Below are 21,493 nucleotides of genomic sequence, written 5' to 3' on the forward strand. Positions count from 1 at the left end.
GATTATTAAAATGTATTATTAATTTCTAGTTTTAGATTTGAGGTATTAGGGCCACTGAACGCCACCTTGTTGCTACAAATCTGAAAAATTGCCTATTTTTTTATTTGGCTTAAAACAAAAAAAGTGCCCACGGTGTTGCGATGGTCTTTGGTTTTGCAGCTTAATCTATGACGGTAATGTCAATAGATGCTCATCAAAATGCAGTAACTCAAATACTAGAAGTTAAACACCTCAAGACAAACAGTTGGTGCCATTAAAGCAGAAGAAGGGGGCACAAAAAGTTGTAAAGAAATGACATGTAAACAGTAAGTGAATAGTTCTTGTTGTCAATTTATCCAGCTGTTTTTATAGAGGTGACACAAGTGAAGGAGGTCATGGATAAGCATGTGGGCACTGAACAAATTACAGGATCCATGGCTAACATGGAGAACACTGTGAAGGGCCAGTGGGATGAGTCGGCATAATCGATTATGTTGATGCTGAAAATGTGTCAACCTGAATATTCTTAATAGATGCATATTGATTTTTAACTTAAGCTCATTACAACAAATGTTTCTTTTCAGTATGAGTTGTTGCGTTGTGACGTAAATCATTTTTGGCTCCAGTCATTGGCCAGCTGCAGTCAACGTTACAGTTTTAGACAATGTTGGCTACAGCAAAGTCCAGCTGTGTTAAATGTCAGTTTCCAAAGACCTAAGGCTTTAGGAGTATGACAGTACTTCAAATGATCACAATGTAAAAAGGTGGCTTGTAAACTATGCTGCATTTAGATGGCAGACCACAGCAGCACAGAGCAATACATGAGAAAACATACAAGAAGCACTTCACATCCTTTAGTTTTTCTCTTTCTCCCTGTGCTCACATATACTGTTGTACAACACAGTGAAATTCCCAATAAAGCTGCTCTTGTTTACATATTTTTCTGTTTCTAAATGTAATTTTGCTTTTTCCATCCATCCATCCATCCATCATTATCTATACACCGCTTAATCCTCACTAGGGCCGCGGGGGGCTGGAGCCTATCCCAGCTGACTCAGGGTGAAGGCAGGGGACACCCTGGACAGGTCACCAGTCTATCACAGGGCTACACTTAGAGACAGACAACCAAGCACACTCACATTCACACCTACGGACAATTTAGAATCACCAATTAACCTCAACATGTTTTTGGACTGTGTGGGAGGAAGCTGGAGAACCTGGAGAACCTGGAGAGAACCCACGCTGCACAGGGAGAACATGCAAACTCCATGCAGAAAGATCCCGGGTGTCCTCAATGGGACAAAAACCGGCAACCTTCTAGCTGCGAGGTAACGGTGCTAACCACCGAGCCACCTTGCAGCCCCGATTTTGCTTTTTTTTTTGGAGGTAATTATTTAATTTATAAAATATTTAATAGATTAATTGATACATAATAATCTGCAGTTTTACCACCATACATACAACAACTGTTGCACTGGTGATTTACCAGGATGGGAAAAAAGGAAAATGCATTGAGAAAAAAAAAAAAACACATCACTTGACTTGTACACCTAAGAGCCTTTTGATAATCCCACTTTGCTTGGGATACACCAAACACTGCACCTCAGCAGAAACAAAGGCCCTCTGACCTCCAGACTCCCCACAGCACAGTGCTGACTCATCATCTGCCCTGCAAGAGAGCAACAGGCCATCACCCCATCAAAGCAGATTACTCCGACAACAGCCAAACTACCAACCCCACTGGCAACATCCATAGCATCCTCAGATGTGTCCCACAGCTTTCCACTTTCAACCCTTTCAGCAGACTTCTAATGACAGTGTGTCTCCTCCTATTTTTGCTTAATACCACTTCAAGTCAAAACAGTCTCAACATTCATCTTTGTCTACAAACACCCAAGATCTCCATAACACTCATCTAAATTCATCAGTTTTATGCATTTAGCTCATCCTGCTTCCAAGTTGGTCTCCTTTTCCTGCATTTATTCTTTCAGGTTCTCTGACCTACTTGTGCTTCTTCCCTGTAGGGAGGATATACTGTATGTATGTGGGAGTAGAGCTTGCAGTGGTTAGAGCTGCTCCACTACAGAGCGGGAGACGTGGAGAATCAATCACATGGACATATACATAAAACACTGTAAGTGTTTATCTTCTTGAGCCTTGTAATTCACATTATACACCTATAAATTCACCGAATAAAAGGGTGAGAGTAATAGCAGTAGATACTTGCACTTTAATTCAGATAGCATGCGGGAGTCGGTTTGAATCTTTTTGATATGCTCATCCTCCTCTTACGCATCTGTCGCTTTAAATAAATGTGTAGAGAGTTCTTTCCTCTTGAATCACTAATGCAATTTCAGACACGCCAGATGTGTATTTTTATCTAGAATGCATTCGTTCAGGGTAGCAAAGAAAACACTGACTATTAAATTAGGACATAAAATATCAGTATCAGTAATTTTCTTCCTCTTCACACTACATTTCCTATAAAGTGGATTTCCATATTCCGCCCTGTTTTAACATTTCACTTACCGTTTAAATGTATCCCTGCAGGTTCCTATACAGATATAATTATCAAGACTTTGGAGCTGTATATATTTTGGGGAATGTAGTTTGGCCCCGGGGGACTTTACAGTAATTAACCCTTTCAATGTCATTTTGGGGTACATTAATGATTGTTACTGTTTTACTTTTCTAACTTTTCTAACTCTCTGTATGCTATTAGAAACTGTCACACAGTAGAATGAGTTTGGGATTCATGCCCTCCTATAGCACACAGGGAAAGTAACTGGTAGTAGACTTACTCACATCTTTTTGTAAGAAGCCATTTGTCTGATTGCAAATAAATGTAAACTGTTTACTGCATAGTCAGACACTGTATTTTAGTTCGTTTGAATTTTTTTAGAAACTGCACCAGCCTTAACGGTGTTCAGTGTCTCTGGAAAAAAAAAGCGCTTTCTAACGAGAACAAATATTAATGTCGATGATCTCATTTGATTGTCAGTCATAGAAGAGGCTGGAAACTGAGATCAGTTCAGGTGAGCACAGTTGAATTGAGAATAAATACATAGAGTGTGAAGTGAGAAGAACTGGTGTGGCTGTCTAACCGTGTTCTGGCTGGTGTGCCTGTGTCTGACGGCTCTGTTGTCGTCATGGCGTGTTGGTGCTTCGTCCGCTCCAGGTGCTCCATGTAGCTGTGGATCATCTGTAACGTGAGAGTCAAAGAATTAAAATGGTCTTGTTGAAATAAGTATGTATTTTGCAAACCAGATGACAAAAACGTGTCACAATTATGCTCTGACGAAAGGAAGTCAAGTAGAACCAAATACATTTGTAAATGGTCCTAAGAACTCCGACTATCTTAAACAGGCGCTCACATGTGAAGCGTGCTGTGTCCGGGTACAGCTGTGACAGTCAGGCTCACAAAAAACGATGTAAATGTACCAACGGCGTGTAGGTGACAGCTTTCATTAGGCTTTCAGCGCCTCTATTCAGCATTATTCAGATCAGGAGTTGGCTGCTGAAGCCTGAGAGGTTTGTTTGGACACTGAGGCATCTGTTAGTGATACATAATGGATAACAGGCAGAGAGAGACCAAAGGCTCAGCAGAAACATAATTCATGTTCAGATCCTTTATGTTTTAATCATCTTCACCTGGCTAGCTTCTCTACTCTATTTCATCCAAGTCAGTTTTGTATTTCTATCACAGAGGTGAGCTCTATACTTCTGATTCTTCTTTTCCTACATCTTTCATTATTACTTGGTTTTGTTTAATCCAAGACACAAACTGCTATTTTTGTGAAGGTCCATAGGGGAAAAAAGTATGCTTTTGAATGTTTTTCAAATTGATTAGGGTTTACTGTTTCTTGTTTATTTAATGTGTTTGGAAAGCTGATGGTTCATACACATTAATAGGTGCTTCGAGTCGATCCTAAGGATTGATGTTGGGGTCAAAATGGGCATATTTTAATAGATTCATTTTGGCTACAACATCAAAACCTGATTCACTCTGCTGTGATTTGTCCATTTCAGTATACTGCTCTCTTCTACTACTGCTGGGCTCTATAATATGAGCATTTGTCATTTACATCACACCAATAAGCTTATCAACATCAGTGTTAGCACAAAGTAGCAGGTGGCTAAATACAGAAGGCTTTACTTTATCTTTCCATGTGTCACATACATGTTTAATCAACTTTAGGTATCAGTTTGAATTTGGTTTCAACAGATAATGAGCATCAAATGACTTCGATCGGGATCAGGGCCAAAAAAATTGAATGGGACAACCACATATGTGTTGCTTTATCTGAATCATGCCCACAGGGTATAGAAGTTTGAAAAAAGGAAAAATGTATGGATGCCCTTTAACTGCTTATGCTAGCACGCTTTTCAGTCATTATCAATTTATAGATTATGCAACATCTAAAAAAATACATCAACTCTGATTGTTGTGAAAGCTTCAAAATGTCACTGTAGATAAGCATCCCGATAAACATAAGGCACTAAACATGTCCTCACATACGTAACCAAACACGTAGTTGTTTCTTCCAGACCAGCCTACCTCAGTGTGTCTCTGATGAAGAGCATTGTACTCCTTCTTAAGTTCTGCTTCTCTCTCCTCCAATCTGCTAACTAGGTGAGAGAGAAAAAGAAAACAATTACATGATGAAAAAGACAAAAGTTTAAGACTTACCAATATAGAACTTGAATATATGAAATACATAATATTATTTCATGAACTGGACATTGATTAAACCGTTATTTGCCCAGTGGGAGATCCAGTACTCTTACATTTCACAACATTTTGTGTGGTGATACTGTTGCAATAATATCTCAGAGCCAGAAGAGGGCCACCATGCATCAAGAAATCCTCCTGAATTACACCAAAGGTACAAGGTGGACAGATAATTTCACAAATCTGACTGACAAGGTTATCTATTCAATCAAAAACTTTGAACCATTTTTATATTTCAGTCAAAAATCACTGTTCAACTTCAACAGACTGTTCAAACTGAACAAATTGTTCCTGAAACAGCAATATTCATGTGATTAAAAAGCACAAAAAACTTTTTTATGTATAACACTGCAAGGATTTTTTAAGAAAGAACAGGGTTTTTAAATTCAAACATTGTTCTTATTGTTGTTAAATCCAGCCAGTAGAGCACAACTTACTGATCCCAGTGTTTGTGGCTCTCAGGTGGCTCTGCTTATTTGTAGGCAAAACAGCAAAGACAGTTGTTGAGCGTGCTGTTCAGACGCCAGCCATGCAAGTGCAATCTCTCAAAGGTGGACATTGAAATGTTCCTTAAAGTCTGCTACACTGAGTCTCTGCTGATACCGCTAATTCACAGCATCATCCATCCTTAACGCTTCACAGCACAGGTTTTAAATCCAAAGCAGCGCATGTTTAACCAGGCTTAAGGTGAGAGTTAGAAGACACTAGAAGGATCACTGAAGAGAAACGGCTCAGACAGCAGCTGTAAGGTAATGTGATGAAAACAGTGATTTATTGTGGTTTTCAGAGGGCTTATAGAGGAAGTAGGGTTGAAAGAATGGAGCAGAAATAACTCAGGACTGATAAAGAGGTGTGCTCAGAAACACGAAGTGATCCTAAAAGAAAGTCCCACATGCAAAGCCTGAGTATCTGATCAATGTTCTTACCAGGGACAAAATGAGAACAAAACTGATAAAGTAATTACTAGAGCTGAGTACTGGGTCTGGATGCTGTGTTAAAATTGGGGTTGCATTTTCACAGCAACTTGACGTAAACAAGTGATTGTTTAGTGATGAATCAGTGGGGTCACACCCTAACACCAAACTTTGTGTCAGAATTTGTACACAGTTTATTAACAACAACAGGTACTGCAAAAATAAAACGTACATCTCCTGATTTGCACTGCCAATAAAGCCAAAATGGCATTAGGAATCAAAAGAGACAGCAATTAATTGTGTTTGCAGTCATCAAAGTGAGGTGGTGTTTATTGAGTTAGACTGTACAGCGTGCCTGTTTTCCAGCGATGTGATCACACACAGCGTAGTGATCTAAGTCACACTGCTGCCAATTCTGCCCGCAAACATAATTACAGACAAAGGAGACTCGCAAAATCACCCAAATAGAAAAAAAAAGGGAAGTGTCGTATTGAGGGAAACAAATAGAAATTTTCTGAGAACTCTTAAACTTCCCCTCAGCGTGAAAGAGGCGTGTGTTACCTTACTGTGGGGGAACAAACAAGCAGTCACACATACTGTCAACTGTGCAGTCATGCACACATCATGAGGGTTTTCTTTTCATGCCTTGGGAGCACTACCACACTCTAAGAATCAAACTGCTCTTCACATTTAAAGAAGTTTTTCCTACTTAAGAGAAAGAGTTACTTTTTACTTGTTCTGGCATGAAGCTTTCTTATTATCTAGAAAAACAGATTTATGCTCCTAAAAAAGCTATTGTTTTCTAAATAAAACATTTTAGCTGGTCAGGTTTGACCACTGTAAAACCCTCTAGTTTCTCCCTAAACTGCTTTGAGTGTGTAACACTTCTGGTCCGCTCTATTACAGCTCATCTAGCAGACATGGCAGTATGTTACCAATGGCCTTTATTCAGTAGGGACACAGGACTCTATCTGCCTTCAGGCACATCCGGCAAACTGTCACAAGACCTGCAAACTGTCGATGTCGCTCACAAGCTAACTGGGTGGTGTTAGCCTTTCCAACAATAGAGGCATGACTATAAAACCAGTGAAAGTGACAGATGCAGAATAGAGATGCATATATTGAATTTTTACTTATATCCAACATGCAACGATTATCAACTCATTCCAGCTGATTGCTGACGCTGATACATGCACATACTTTCTCCATCTAGTTTGAAAGATACGGGGGCAAATGATGTGCATATAGACTAACGAGCTGCATATACAGATGCGCTGCATAAATGAAAACATATGCAAAAAGAAAACACTGCATATCCAGTCACACAACAGAAGTGGTCCAGGCTCCAGAGCAAGACAAGTAACGTTAATTGAGGAAAAAGCTGTATGATAGTGATGTTCGATACCACCGATGTCCTTTCCGATCCGATATTGAGTAAAATGCAGGCTGGTATCGGCGATACCGATCCGACACCGATACTTTGTGGAAATGCATCTAATGTGTCTGATAAATCTAAAAAAAGTAGTGTATTTCAAATGACAGGGAGAACACAGGGAGATGGTAGCAAAACACCACTTCAGCACCCATATAATCACAGCGACTGAAAAGCTACAGACTTAAAAACTGCCCCTAGAGGTCTGTGGCACTTCTGTTGTGTGACTGGATATGCAGCGTTTTCATTTTGCATTTGTTTTCGTTTATGCAGTGCGTCTGCATATGCAGTGTTTTTCTTTTGCACCGTATTTCCGTGTTTGCAGCGTCTTCTTTTTGTAGCTCGTTTGTGTATATGCATGTCATTTGCCCCCGTCGGTCGGCCACCGTAGAAAGAACATTAGGTCTCAGCTGTACTAAAACATATTATAACTACCATGATGGCCAAGTGGCAGAAGCAGACACACACACACAAAAAAACATGACTTTCAAATGTACACATTCACTACGTAAAATAAGAAAACTACATTAACTTGCGTGAAAATAAATATGGCATACTTTGCATGTAACATTTGCAAACAAAACAATAAACTGTTATGCTGACAGGCGTAATCTGCCCGTCAATGTTCACTTTGGGCCAATGCTAGTATTTTAATTTAAAGTCTTTATCAGAATATCTTCATACAGCTTAAATGTAGAATGTAATGGACTTACTCTGGTCTGCATAGTTTTTTGTTTTCAGCTCTAGATGTCGCGTATGAGACTCCAACGTCACCAGTCGACACTGGAGGTCCTTCTTCTCGCCTTCCTGAGAGTCTTCGAAGACGATGTACCTCTGCAGATAAAGACAGTGAAGAGAGACATTTATTATCACAGCGCTGACACTGACAGCAGTACTGTAAATTTGTGAACTTCCAGTGATTTGTTGATGATTTGTTTATGACGGCAACAGGGGGCAGAAATGCCACACATGCATGTGAACGGTCAGTTCCTTTTAGCCAGTCTGGCTTCAGCTCAGCTCTGACTGAGCTCACAATCATCGCCCTCTATGACATGAGTCGACAACAAAGTTGGGAGTGAAATGGAGACGATGCGTGGACTAAATCTTATATTACCAGTGGAAAACAGAGCATTATGTGCTCATTATAAAAGACATCTAACCTCCATGCACAACAGGTGCACAGCGCCAGCTTATTAAAAAAAGAACGTCTACAGTCACAGCCTTTGTGTGTGATCAGACACTCACACAGCTTCCTGGGTAAATTAGCAACAGTTGATATCAGTGTCAAAGATGTGTTTCCAATTTTCACAGCAGCAGTTGGCACTAACCTCAATCCTTCTCTCAGGGGATCTATGCACAATAAATTATTATGATACGAATAATGTCTCGAATCTGTTGGTACACTGATTCCAGCAGGGTAACTGGATATCAGTCAGGAACAGAAAGGAACCTTGTGGCTTCAACCTATTCCTCAAAGTGTTTTCAACCACCAAACCCACCATCCACCATCAAATCTAATCCATTTAATTCTGATACAACCGATGTTCCCTGATGGCAATTTACACTATGTTTGTGAGCAGATTAGATTAGGAGAATGAGTTCTGGCATGAAAGTTCATATTTAAAGGAACAATAACAAGATGAAGTGAAGAAAAACTGAAACAAAACAAAAAATGATATAATATGAACTACAGGCTAAATAATTGCAGGAACACAAGCAGAACACAGCATGAGGATGTAAAGTGTGTGAATTTAGAGTGAGCTTCAGTAAAAACTACTGACTATAAACAGAAAAACTATAAAACTCTTTCAAACAGAAAATGAGGCATAGCAAGACGAAACAACAAATATACACCATAAGCCAGAATATGGCAGAAGCAATATATTTTTCAGATGACATTTCATCATGAAGACAGTATGATAATTTGACCTGCAGATGTTAATTAATTAAAGAGCTAAATGCTAGAAAGCTGATGTTTAGTAGGTATAACGTTCATCATCTTTAGATTTGTCTGTTGGAATGCTAACATTTGGTAATTGCCACTTGCCCTACAAAGCAAAGTGGTGGCTAAGAGCGAACATTTTACAGGCGTTTGGTCATATACCAAAGAAAAACAGAGAGTCTAGCCAAATTATGACACTTGAGGAAAAGACAGAAGAGCACTAAAGGGATTACAATTTATACTTAATACATAACCAAAATGTTACAGACGCTTGGGACATTTCCCTTAAAAACACAGGTGTGAACTTCACAGTGGCTCTTGCCAAAGACAGGGATCACCAAAGTCACGTGACCTCATCCTCTGGGTGGGGAATAGTTGGGTGAATAGACTAGAGATATTCATTTTAGACCAAAGTGGTGAACCAGCTGATTAACTGACTTTGTCGTCCCCCGAGGCCCCCTGCTAGTGTAGCTAAAAACTTCAGCTATGGTCCAGTGTTTCTAATTCTTACATCATCATTTCAGTCATTTTATATGAGACTGTGCTACAGTATGTCACAACACAATGTTATTGTCACGACAGCAAATTCGCTTCATGCTAACAATCAATCAGCTGGCAATTTATGCAACTAGTTCGTGGTGTTTTGCAGGTCAGCAGACAACCCTGACTGGACAAAGATTTACAATATCTGTCAACCCTGGGTACATAACCAAAAATAGTGTTTTATTTTTTTGTTAAATTTACATCTGTATATGTCACTGTGTGAAACTTATAAAGGTACATTTCATTTAAGAGGCACAGAGACACTGGGATTCTGAAAACTGAGTCAGCAGACCCTGTGACAGAATGGATATCACAAGTGGAAACAAGGAATTTCACAATAGCATTGACAATAACACTGTATCAGTCATATCACAATCGATACACATGATATACACATGATAATTATACACATAATAATTGTCCAGTGTATCAAGTTGATCCTTCTTTACAAAAGCCCTTGTCATTCATAAAGCTTTGTTGCTGGCTAAAAGTCTTTTCCTGATTCTTCCAGTCTTCTTCCAAGTCTTTTAAGGTTTTCTTAATATGAATTTTTTTTTAAAAAATGTTAGTAGATTTATCAATAATGAAACCATACTTTAGTTGTTTTTCTGTTCTGATATATGGTGAAGTTAAAAAAAAAAAATGCAAGATTTACATTTACATACTTTTTAACACCATCGTCTTTCAGTCCAAAGTCAAACTGTTTTGATGTGCATGTGAGTGGCTACAACTTTTATTTCTAATAATTCTCATCTGAGCAATATGTGTTACAAGAATCTCCTTCTGTATTGTTAAAGTTTCACTGTATCTTATCTTATAAAGAATTCAACTGGTTATTGTTGTCCTCTTGTTTGGTGGATGTGTACTGATGCTTCAGCTGATGGGCTGTGTGGGGTGTCTGATGCTATGTCTGTAAACAGTCTCATGATGCAGCTGCTCTCTGTGGACAACAGGACCTCCGGTGTGTCCTTGAGCTGAGGGTGGATGTTATCTGCAGAAGATGAGGGTCACCTGAGCACCCTGTTACAAGCAGTCTCTTCTTTATAAATGCGTCACACTGAGGCTGGAGGTGTCGAACAAAAGGTGGTCCTTCACGATGCCTTTGTGGACTTTTTTCTTTGATCATCAGATATGGTTTTCTCTGCCCGTAGGCTCCAGCTGTTTCAGTTTGGTGGAAAGTTTTCTTTTAATAAACACATACAATATAAATAAACTAGGTTTTGTGTTGGAGTTTGTGACATTCTTAACTTTGACATCAAGACTTTGGTTTCAAAGATCGGTTATTTGTCTCTTTGCTTGCTAAATTGGTATCGGTACTGGCTGGTCAGTTGGCCGATCTCTTATTTGGAGCTTGTAGTTGAGAGACTTATGAGGGCTCAGTGGGGTGCTGGGAGCCTGGAGAGCATCTTAAGAACTTAAGCATTGGTAGTAATGCAGCATTTTCAATGCAAATCTACTAAGAGCATTAACATAGCACTGGGCTAGACTACAGATTGGAGGGTTCCCAGGCAGGAGGTGACACCCTAATCTGCAAATGCACGTAGCAGTAGCACAGAGACAAGGTGAATCAGCTCAATTCTCCTTCAATTGGCTCTATAACTTTCAACTATTAGCTGTAGAAAACACTCCATCACATCTTAACATACTAACCTACCCTATGAATATCACATGCTGACACCCCAAATTAATTAGAACAAGTCCCAGCATCCTTCCCTCTCTCACCCTGCTGCTCCTCATATGACCCAGGAAGGAGGCTTGTGCATATGACAGCGCTTCAGAGAATAAGTGTTCCAGCATTTTAACATGCACTCTTCCCCCTACACTGCATGTATAATGCTCTCTTTGTCCCTGAGAGCCAACACACTCCCATACACACAAACACATGTGGTTCCAGAACAAGTGTGTGCACAAACCCACACAGACAGGGCTCCACTGTATTGGCACTCAATTGACAGAGACTGAAATCAGCTCCTTTTAGTGTGCTTGGCTCTGGATTGCAACTGGGACATTTAGGAGAGCTGGGGCGTGTGAGGCCTTGACCACCCGGCGAAATAAACTGACCACAGACCCGCTGCAGAGAGTCTAACAGGATAAGAGCATTACAAATGTCATGATTTTAATGTTAGAAAGATTACATCATGTTGACAAGAACACACCACATGATCCTACTACTAATAAAAGCCTACTGTAATCACGTGTTTTGCAGAATGATTAGCTAGAAGCTCTGCATATTATATGCAGCTCTTTCCAAAAGTCAAACTAAAAAGAAAAAATACTGAAGCCTCTGAAGCCATGCTAGAATTCCTTCTAGAGCTACAATTATAAGTAGATCAATTGATTAGTCAATCAAAAGAAAATTAACCAATGGGCATTTGGATACTCTGTTAATTTTTACATAATATTTTAAGCAAGAAAACCATAAATGTTGTTGTTCTCAGTTCTAAAATGTGACAATGACATTACAAAAAATTATTATTGATCATAAAACTAATCGTTGGTTGCAGTGTAAGTCTCCATGAGGCTGGACTTAAGGTCCAGCTCATCTTTTCTACATGTGTATGTCAGCAAAAATAAAAAATAATAAATCTGCATTTGGCTGAATGATAATGGGTAGCAATAGTGGTTTAATTTGCAATGCATTTTTTTTTAAAGTCAAGCTTCACTTCAATATTCACTGTGTAACAGATTTAAAAGATGTGATGGAGCATTTTCCACAAGATATCATCAATACTGCATCACAGCGAGAAGGTCCTATGTTCAAATCTTAGCCCGGGATCTTTCCGCATGGAGTTTGCATGTTATCCCCGTGCAGTGTGGGTTCTCTCCAGGTTCTCCAGTTTCCTCCAACAGTTCAAAAACATATTGAGGTTAATTGGTGATTCTAAATTGTCTGTAGGTGTGAATGTGAGTGTGCTTGGTTGTCTGTCTCTCTGTGTAGCCCTGTGATAGACTGGTGCCTTTGGTGTCCCCTGCCTTCGCCCTGAGTCAGCTGGCATAGGTGCAGCACTAGGATGATCAGTCATAAGCGTTTGTGTTCTGGACGCCATAGATATCTGCACCAAATTTTCCAGTGATACCTTATAGGTGCAATAGATGAAAAGCTAGGGAATAATCTAAGCCTGTAAGAATTCATTCACTGGAGACTGGGTGTGTTTCATTGTGATGTGTCTTCATATCTCTTTATAGCATCTTAGCTCCTCCCAGTGAGGATGAGAGAAGGATATGCTTGGAAGAAAAGCGAGGATACACCTGTGTTCTCTTGCTCTAAACTGCTGGATTTATAAGATTGGAAGATTCTTGGTGATGGCAGAGGGGGAATGATATCCAGGTCACAGCAAGTCACACAAGTTGGTTTAATGGAAAGCACCCTATGATTGTCTGAACATAACTTTAAGGAAATTCATCTAATAGTGAGATATTTCACTCTAGACTAAAGTGGCGCATCGGTTGACCAACCAACATTGCCATGTACAGACTCATGTTGATAACATGGCTAAAACTCATTGCTCTGTCTTTCTTATCTTTAGGCCACTGTCAAATGAGGCTAAACGACAGGCCTGTCTGGTGTCTCCTAGTAGATATAAATGATTCATGATGATCAATGAGCTGGCATTATACGTGGGTAGTGAGTAGTAGGATGTGGGCTTTCACAGGTCAGCAGACAACCCTGACTGGACAAAAGAACTGAGGGAAGTGCTGTTTTTCCCCAAGAATTTCCTGCCTTGCCTTTTCCTCTCCTCTACTGAGACAAACTGAGAGGTGGTATTCCTCTGGGCTTGGAGCACAGAAAAGCAGGACTTGGCTCACACAATGCGTTTGTTTGGTAAGATTAATCTGCTTCTTTGCTTCTGGAGTGACTTGTCGTCTAAATGAGGTGCTTAGCTACTGAGTGTGTGCCACGCTACTCATTAGCCTCCTTTGAGTAGGCTGCTGCTTTGGTGCTGGAGAGACACTTTGCATTTGAATAGTAGGAGTATGTGATGAATTTATTCCATTGTTGTGACAATTTAACCAAGTGAAATGCAACCAGTGTTGACTTCACAGCAGTCCAAGTCACATGATGACATGAGGAAGATGTGGGAACCACAGACGAGGCTGTGTGCAATATGTCTGTGTGTCTATGCATACGGAAGTCATGGACATTTGCATATGGAACTATCTACAAAAACAGTGATAACATTTGATTCAAACAGTTTGTAAAATCATCCCTCGTTGGTGGCTGATGTGTTGTGGCTCAGGAACGTCATAAACAGAAAAGACGGGCAGTTCTACAGACCAAGCAGAGAGAGCCTTTCTAGATGAATGAAGAAAAGACACAGAAGTGACACCCACACAAAGTCAAACTTCAGCAGCATGTCCAAGGAAAACGAGCCTGAAATACTGTCTGTACTATCCACACTGTTGAGTTTCTGCTTCTTTCTTTCTCTATCTCTGCTTTTCGATATTCACAGCTTTCAAGCAAGTAGGCTCACATGTCTGAGCTGATCATGTAAACTGACCAAAAGTCCTGGGTATACATGCAGCCTTTAGGATTTTCTTTCATTATTTTAATTTCTTTCTGTTTAACCATCCTCTTCCCCAATGTGTTATGTTTGTTTCAAGTTTGTAGACGTTTATAGGTAACTTAGTGCACGGTTAATGTGTAATATTTCTGCATTAGGCCACACTAAAATAAACATGATAGTGTGGCTGTTTTGGTCGAAAATAACAACGCTGAGCTACCAACGAATAGAAAGTTATCAATTGCCATTACAATAGGTAATGGCATTACAATAGGTCATGGCAATTGGAGGTATTTAAAAAGAATGGAATGACATAACGTGCACCACACCACTACATGAGGCCATAGAACTAGGTCTTTGGATACTGGTGTGACCGACAGACACCAAGCAGCAGAAATCACATACTGTACATGTAAACATCTTTAAAATGGAATGCCAACATGTCCCTAATACACAGCATCTAATTTGTATGAAGGGTGTTTGCTTACTTTTTGATGCAATGTCTCAATAAAAGAACTTTAGTATCAAAGACAGTATTTTGGTACCAGTGACAAAATGCATGTGTTTTATTTGCAATATCAAAAGTTTTTTAACACCACACTGCCCTGTATATGAATCATGGAACATGCTGACCTACGGCGTTTCACTGCAGTGTGCAGATTCGTGTGGGCTGTTTGTGATCACCTTCACCTACATTTTATTAAACATTTGGCTTATTTTATGTAACATGAAAGGTGAAGGACTGCCACAGCCCAGAAGAACATGAGAAACATCCTTGTGCAGCAGTCAGACGAACATCCCCTAATACTCTCAGAGTGGCACAATAGGATCAGTTCTCCTGTACGGCTCTGGGATCATTGACAGCGTAGCCTCCACTGGTTTCAATCGCACAATTACATGCTATGGTACTCTTCTATGACTTACTTTGTAACAAGCCAATGGCTCCAAATTCTATTCTATTCTATTCTATTTATAAAATGTACTTCACAGATTAGATAACTTCATTTACTAATAAGCTTCCGAAGCAACAAAGTCAAATTCAGCAAGTTTAATGATGTAGTGTGTAATTCAAATAAATCTAATAAATGACCTATATCGTTGTTTTAATAAGATAAGCATCAGAATAATGGCAATTGTTAACCATATAAAAATCAAGCTAATGCACAATGAGCCAACTGTAAAGGCAGCTACTGCTGGGTGTAACTTTGTACCAAATATCATCTTCATAAATCCAATTTTTCTGGTGACTGTGGTAGCATTTCAAAGTAAAGGTGTTCCCAGCTTTAATAACTTCAAAGCAGTCCCTGTGAACTGATCAGGACCAAGACTTTTGATAGGAGTTTAAAACAGCTGGCAGCAGGGAGTAACAGTTAGAAAGACAAAGCCAGAAATGGAACAAATGAAAAACGCGTAGGCTGCACAAGGTCAAAAGCCATAACTGTGACATCCTGAATTGTGTTTGTCAAGTACAGAAGCTAACCTCCCTTACAAAGGTGTTGTTAAAGGGCAAGACCTGTGACATGATCTCAGCTTAACAACACGACTGATCACACCAGCACGATAGTTAAACGGCTGCCTCGCTGAGTGATGAGCTCCTTTTATCAGAGTGGAGGGATTTCACACGGAGGTCAGACAAAACAAGAATAACAGGAGCCACACACATGGAAAATCCCATGTACACAGGTCTATCAAAAGCTGTAGTAACGTGTTACAACATGACATAAATTATGAACATGCTGCTCTGTGACCTGTTGTGCTTGCCATTCAACATTCAAGCGACAAGGTAAATGTCAACAGCAAGGAAAATACTTAGGAATGGCAAAACTGTACATGTGCGCACAGTCCTGTGTTCTCCTAAACGAGTCTCAAATAAATTAAGAACTTTTTGTTACCTTTAAACATTTATGTTGCAGTAGGTTTTCACCTGTAATATTTTAATCCCTTTTCCAGTCTTAACAATGTTAGAAATGACTAATTTGGCTGTGATTATTAGTGTAGAGGCTGGAAAAACCAGCCAGATTAAGAAACCCCTGCTGTGTTGTTGAAGATGTGAGTGAACTGCTCATGCCTAAATATGAGGAGTAGGAAGGATTAAGAAGAGGAATGCTGTTTGTTTGAGCTTCAAAAACACACAAGCACAACTATATTAAAAATCCATGTAAAACATACAGGATCATAGTGTACACATCATGCTACTGAGGACACAGAGCATTGCTACACCCAAGACAACGGACCCTTTTCTAAGTATTTAATCTGAAATTGCAGGTCGTAAAGTGTGTTTAGTTTTAGTTAACTTTCAATGTTGTTTTCATTTTCTCTATAATGGCTTACATTTAGATTTTAGATTTAATTTGTGTCTTGGAAGTACTTCTTAGCTTCAAGTGATCATAAGCTGAAAAGAACAAAACCTGCATTCAAGGTCTCCCTGCGTCAACAAGGCATAATAACATGATGCATGCAACATTGTGCGCTACTTGTTTTATAAATTTTATCTTTGACAAGCTGTGACCAAGTGGTGCCTGGGGCAGTGACTAAGCAGTGACTGACCAGACACAATACAGTAGTACAGCAACAGTCATCCACAGTGCTACACCCAAAACTAGTGTTTATAACAATTTATCAAGCTGAGAAGCCACATTATATTTTTATATCATAATGGACCTTTACCTTAATGTCAAATGCTAACAGTTAAGTGTTGCACAGTACATGTTCTTGAGTCAATCAACGTCTAAATCACAAACAGGATTACCATTGCAAGGATGTTTTTTAAAAGGTAAAAATAGAATTACCTGAATACAATATATGTAATTGATTAAATGATTCTGATCAGTGTAAACCTGTATTCTTTCAATGCACTTTTGTACGCGACTGATCGGATATTTAAAAGGCAAATGTGTGGTTTCAGTCTCCCTGTGTGCTGAATGATGCGGACTGTGAATGAAGACAGCAGATGCACAATACATATACTGTAAAGTATATGGGTCACAATGCATATGGATGTTTTTGAAACAATGCAACTATTCCCTTTTTACAGGATTTGTCAGCTCGCTACATGAGGCTGTGGCACCATGTCAGTGATTATCCCTGAGGTGTGCCAAGCGGACAGTAACTTGTACCACTGTCTAGTCGTTTTTAGTGCACTTGTCGGACTCTGTTCCTTGCACATGCAGTAGGGTGACGTCCACATTGTCCGAGCATTCACACTAATTCCAAACATGCACACCACTGCCCTTGCAGTCAAGTTGCTGCGCAGACAAAAATTCTGGACCGCTTGCAGACTTTCACAGATTTGGGGAGATGATGAAATTGATATCATGCAGACTCTAGCGGATCCTGGCGTTCTCATGGAAGTCTCAGGTACAACACTGGCCAAAGCCTGCAGCCAGAGTTTGTTACCTTCTTGTCCCAAGCACAGCGGGCAGACACAGCATTTCTGGAGAATTTCCAACTTTAATTGCCAATGGAAAGCATGAACAAATCAAAGCACCTCCAAAGTCCAACAGCCGACAACAGATGACGAGATTTACCTCAACGGACCCAACGAGACCAATAAAGTTGGAAAGCATGAAAAGACCTTAACACTGTATACTTGTAGTTTAACAATACAGTCTGAAAAACACCATTGTTATACCTGGTTCAATCATTAAAAAGGACAGACCACTTTAATTTAATTTCATACAATATCCTGGCTCATGTTTTGTTTTTTTTACAGTTAATAATCCATTTTTTTCACCAACAGATTTACTAATAGATTGCAGGATTCCTACATGCACTGTAGACATTTTAGTTCTCAATTGTTCTGCTCTATGACATTAAACAAAAATCTGATATTCTTAGTCTTTCTTTCTGAAACCAATCTCAGTATCACCTCAGTGTCATGATAACATGTTTAGTGGGCGAGTGCTGACTGATAAATCGAATTTTTGTTGTCATTGTGATATGAACGTTGCAATAAACACGTGCTATGTATTCACACTCAGCAAGCCAATATTTGATCATTCGGAGAGAGTTCTTGATACAGGATATGGGCCATGCATTCACAACAACTGGCCCACAAGACCAAGCCTCAGCTAGTCGCCAGCTACCCTCAGAATAACTGGTGTCAATTTAGTGGTGACTGCAGAGCTAGCTAGCATGATGGCTGAGAAAAGAGAGAAAAGCAAGAAAAAAGGCCAAGGGATACATTTGTGGAGATTAGAAGAAGATATTTTAAAGAAAATAAGATAAATTAAATTTTAATTTCTTATAGTTATAATGACTATTATATTATAATGAATATTTATTAATGGTGGGCTGCAAGGTGGCTCGGTGTAGGCATTGTTGCCTCGCAGCAAGAAGGTCGCCGGTTCACGTCCCGGTGAGGACGCCCAGGATCCCAGGATCTTTCTGTGTGGAGTTCGCATGTTTTCCCTGTGCAGCATGGATACTTCTCCAGCTTCCTCCCACAAGATCCAAAAACATGCTGAGGATAACTGGCGATTCTAAATTGTCCGTAGGTGTGAATGTGAGTGTGCTTAGTTGTCTGTCTCTAAGTGTAGCCCTGTCATAGACTGGCGACCTGTCCAGGGTGTCCCCTGCCTTCACCCTAAGTCAGCTGCTCCAGCCCCCCATGACCCTTGTGACGATTAAGCGGTGTATAGATAATGGATGGATGGATTTATTAATGGTTTGTTTAATTGGTTGGATATTTGTGTGCATGTTTTTTTTTATTTGAAATCATTCATTTCATTTTATTCTTCAGTGGGCTATTCAGTGTTTTGGGTACCTAATACAGCATAGAGACACAGGAACTGAGTAGGTAATACACTTCAATATTTAGTCATACCGTCATCACAATAATGAACAATGTTATTGTATGTGGCAGATTTCCTTCATGTCAACATCATAATGCTACAGAGCTGTAATAACAGTCACCTGGTGACTTCAACCTTTGGTGGGAAGGGAACTCATTACACACTCAGTCACATCAAACAACAGCTATAGTGGAAGGAAAAAAGAGAACATGCACGTCTGCAGGAGCAAAGTAAGAGTCTGAACTAATCAAACACTAAAGTCAAACTCAGCATTCGAACCGATGATGCAACAGGTGGCACCAAATTTAAACAGCTTTAAAGATCTGGAATAACACATGGAAGCCACAAAGCACTGGCTCTATCATGAAGCATTTATAACATATTACAAAGCTGGAAGTTTACACTCCCTCCAATGAAATAAGAAGACAGTGATAAATCAGCTGAGGAGAAGAAAATACAGCGCAGATCACTTTCTCTGTTGCTTCAAGGCGACTCCAGCACAGTGACTGACGTTGAAATGCTGACTGTAACTTCTCATACAGCATCTTCCCGAGTTCTCAACAGAACAGTAAAAGAAATACAGGAGTACCACTAAAACTAAGCTTTCCTCCCAAACGCTGTGTGCAGGAGTACAGCAGCAAGTGCAAATGTGTCACTGTTGTCAACACAAACCTCTCTGTGGCGATGAGGAGCATGGCAACAGGGGTGTCATTTGGGTGGAATCAAATGCAGGGGCAGTGAGACAGTCATTAGTCATGAAGCTGAATGTGATCACTGAGATTCAGCAGCCACCTGACAAACAAATTCCTGGCGGGTTTGCATATATCTGAGGCTTGTATTACAAACTAGAGAGGTGCATTAACCCAGCGTTCCTCTGCAACTCCCAACAGCAGCGTCCATGGTGACAGAAACTTGCAGCTAAAGTACAGTATGTCCCTCTAAATTAACTACCAGAGATGCCCCCGGTGTATAAACGGTGTTGATAACATTTTCTCTTAAATTCGTCATTTTGTAAATTTGTACATTTAGAGCTAAATTCCTTGTTGGAGAGAAAATTTAACTGCTATTACGTCCATTTTCCGCCAAAACGCCCGTCAGCGGGAAGTGGGAAATCTCAATAACAAGTTTAAAAGTGGATTTAATCTTCAGAAATGTACGTTATGGTTGCCTGTAAGTATGCCGAATTAAAGAAATGTGTTTTATATGTCATATAATATGTGAAATCATAACAAGTGAGACTTATTTGTACTTGATGTGCACAGCAACAGTGAATTGCCAGATTTTCCAGCGTAGTTCGGCGTTTAATCTTTTCATACTAAAGTACATAATACGAGGCTTTACTCTATAATCCGGGTTATAAATTAGTTTGGCAGTGATATAGAGAAACCCACCTCTTCTGCGTGTTTTCTCAGCGCCTTCTCTCGCTCGTACTGGGTAACGAGCTGCTCGTTGTCCTCCTTCAGCAGCTCCAGCTCCACTTCGTGCTCCTGGTTGACAGCGAACACCGAGTCCAAGTTCTCCAGCACGGCGACGACCAGCGGCATCAGCTCCTTCACTACGTCCTCGTCGTATTTTTCGATGAGCCGCTCGAACTCTCGGTATATGGAGCTGGCCAGACCTGAGACCCGCTCGGACATCATGGTAGAGTTGCCCGAGTCGTCCTGATACAGGACTACGTCGTCCAGCTCCATTTTCTTGCCTCCACTTGCACTTCTTTCCCAGCTAATGAGCTAGCCGCAAGCTTCAGCTGGCCAGCGGCTGTCCGCCTTGTACTTTCAGCGCAACAACAAAATAATGTTCCTAAAACATTGCTCGAATGTTGTTTCCGGTACAGAGGAGACGCTGTACTTCCTAAACAAAGTCCGTACTCCTTTGTCGTGTGGACGGTTGACTTTAAAACCTCGCTAGCCTCGTAGCTAGCAATACTGAAAAGACTTTACTTGGCTCCTGATTAGTTTCCCTATCCAACAGATGAGCTCCTGCTGCTGCGTTCAGGTGCTGTCGGAAAGATGGGAATGAACGCAGCTTGGCGACTCGACAAAGTGGTAAACACTGAATAAACGGATTGTACCTCAGTGATAATCTAAACTGCACAGAAAGAGCAAAACTTTAAAAGACGACAGCGAGTGGCAACAAATACAGCTCACACCTTTAAAGCTAAAAAATAATTTGATTACAACTGTCCCCCATATATAGTAACAGCTAGGTGACGTTTGTGGGGCGGAGGTAAAAACCGTGTCAACAACTGGTTTACAAAAAACAAAAGCAATATAGTTGCAGCTTTACCTTCAGGCATTAACTAATATGTCGGTTTCTGCTCATTGTATGTGCAGCTTTAATTCACCCCCTTGGTTTCCTACATATTCCCTACCTGTAATTCTAACGCTGCAGCACAAACAAAGTAGTTATGGGGTCTGCTGTTTCTATTCTTTCGAGAGTAGAATTATGTTGTTTGGGGTTGTACAGACAACCCACACTGTAATTTGCTGTGTCTGAGTTGTGAAACAGGAGCTTACGAGGATCACTTGAAGAGGCCGTGTGTTGGTGACGGGACGTCGCGCTGACGTCACATGCTAAAAAAGGGCTGGAGGGGACAGAGTAAAAACTGAAACTAATCCTTACTGATCTATTCATTAGAAACATTTCATAATTACAC

General features: G+C 40.2%; 1 protein-coding gene across 7 annotated transcripts in view; it reads right to left on the reverse strand.

Moving 5' to 3' along the window:
- The window catches only part of spag9b (sperm associated antigen 9b), a 41,753-nt gene extending 20,801 nt beyond the window's left edge, over positions 1-20,952 (reverse strand). For 3 of the 7 annotated variants that reach the window (XM_008284309.1, XM_008284308.1, XM_008284307.1), the window contains exons 1-4: positions 20,229-20,951; positions 7,771-7,891; positions 4,538-4,608; positions 3,084-3,181 (exon numbers count right to left, since the gene is read on the reverse strand). In XM_008284309.1, the coding sequence (XP_008282531.1) occupies positions 3,084-3,181; positions 4,538-4,608; positions 7,771-7,891; positions 20,229-20,528 (590 nt within the window). In that variant the 5' untranslated portion in view covers positions 20,529-20,951. Of the gene's footprint in view, positions 1-3,083; positions 3,182-4,537; positions 4,609-7,770; positions 7,892-20,228 lie in introns of all 7 variants that reach the window. The other 4 variants (XM_008284306.1, XM_008284305.1, XM_008284310.1 and 1 more) reach the window with 2 other exon arrangements.
- Positions 20,953-21,493: the final 541 nt, after the last annotated feature.

The sequence above is a fragment of the Stegastes partitus genome, unplaced genomic scaffold, assembly GCF_000690725.1.
Source record: "Stegastes partitus isolate 25-593 unplaced genomic scaffold, Stegastes_partitus-1.0.2 Scaffold354, whole genome shotgun sequence".
Classification (NCBI taxonomy): Eukaryota; Metazoa; Chordata; class Actinopteri; family Pomacentridae; genus Stegastes; species Stegastes partitus.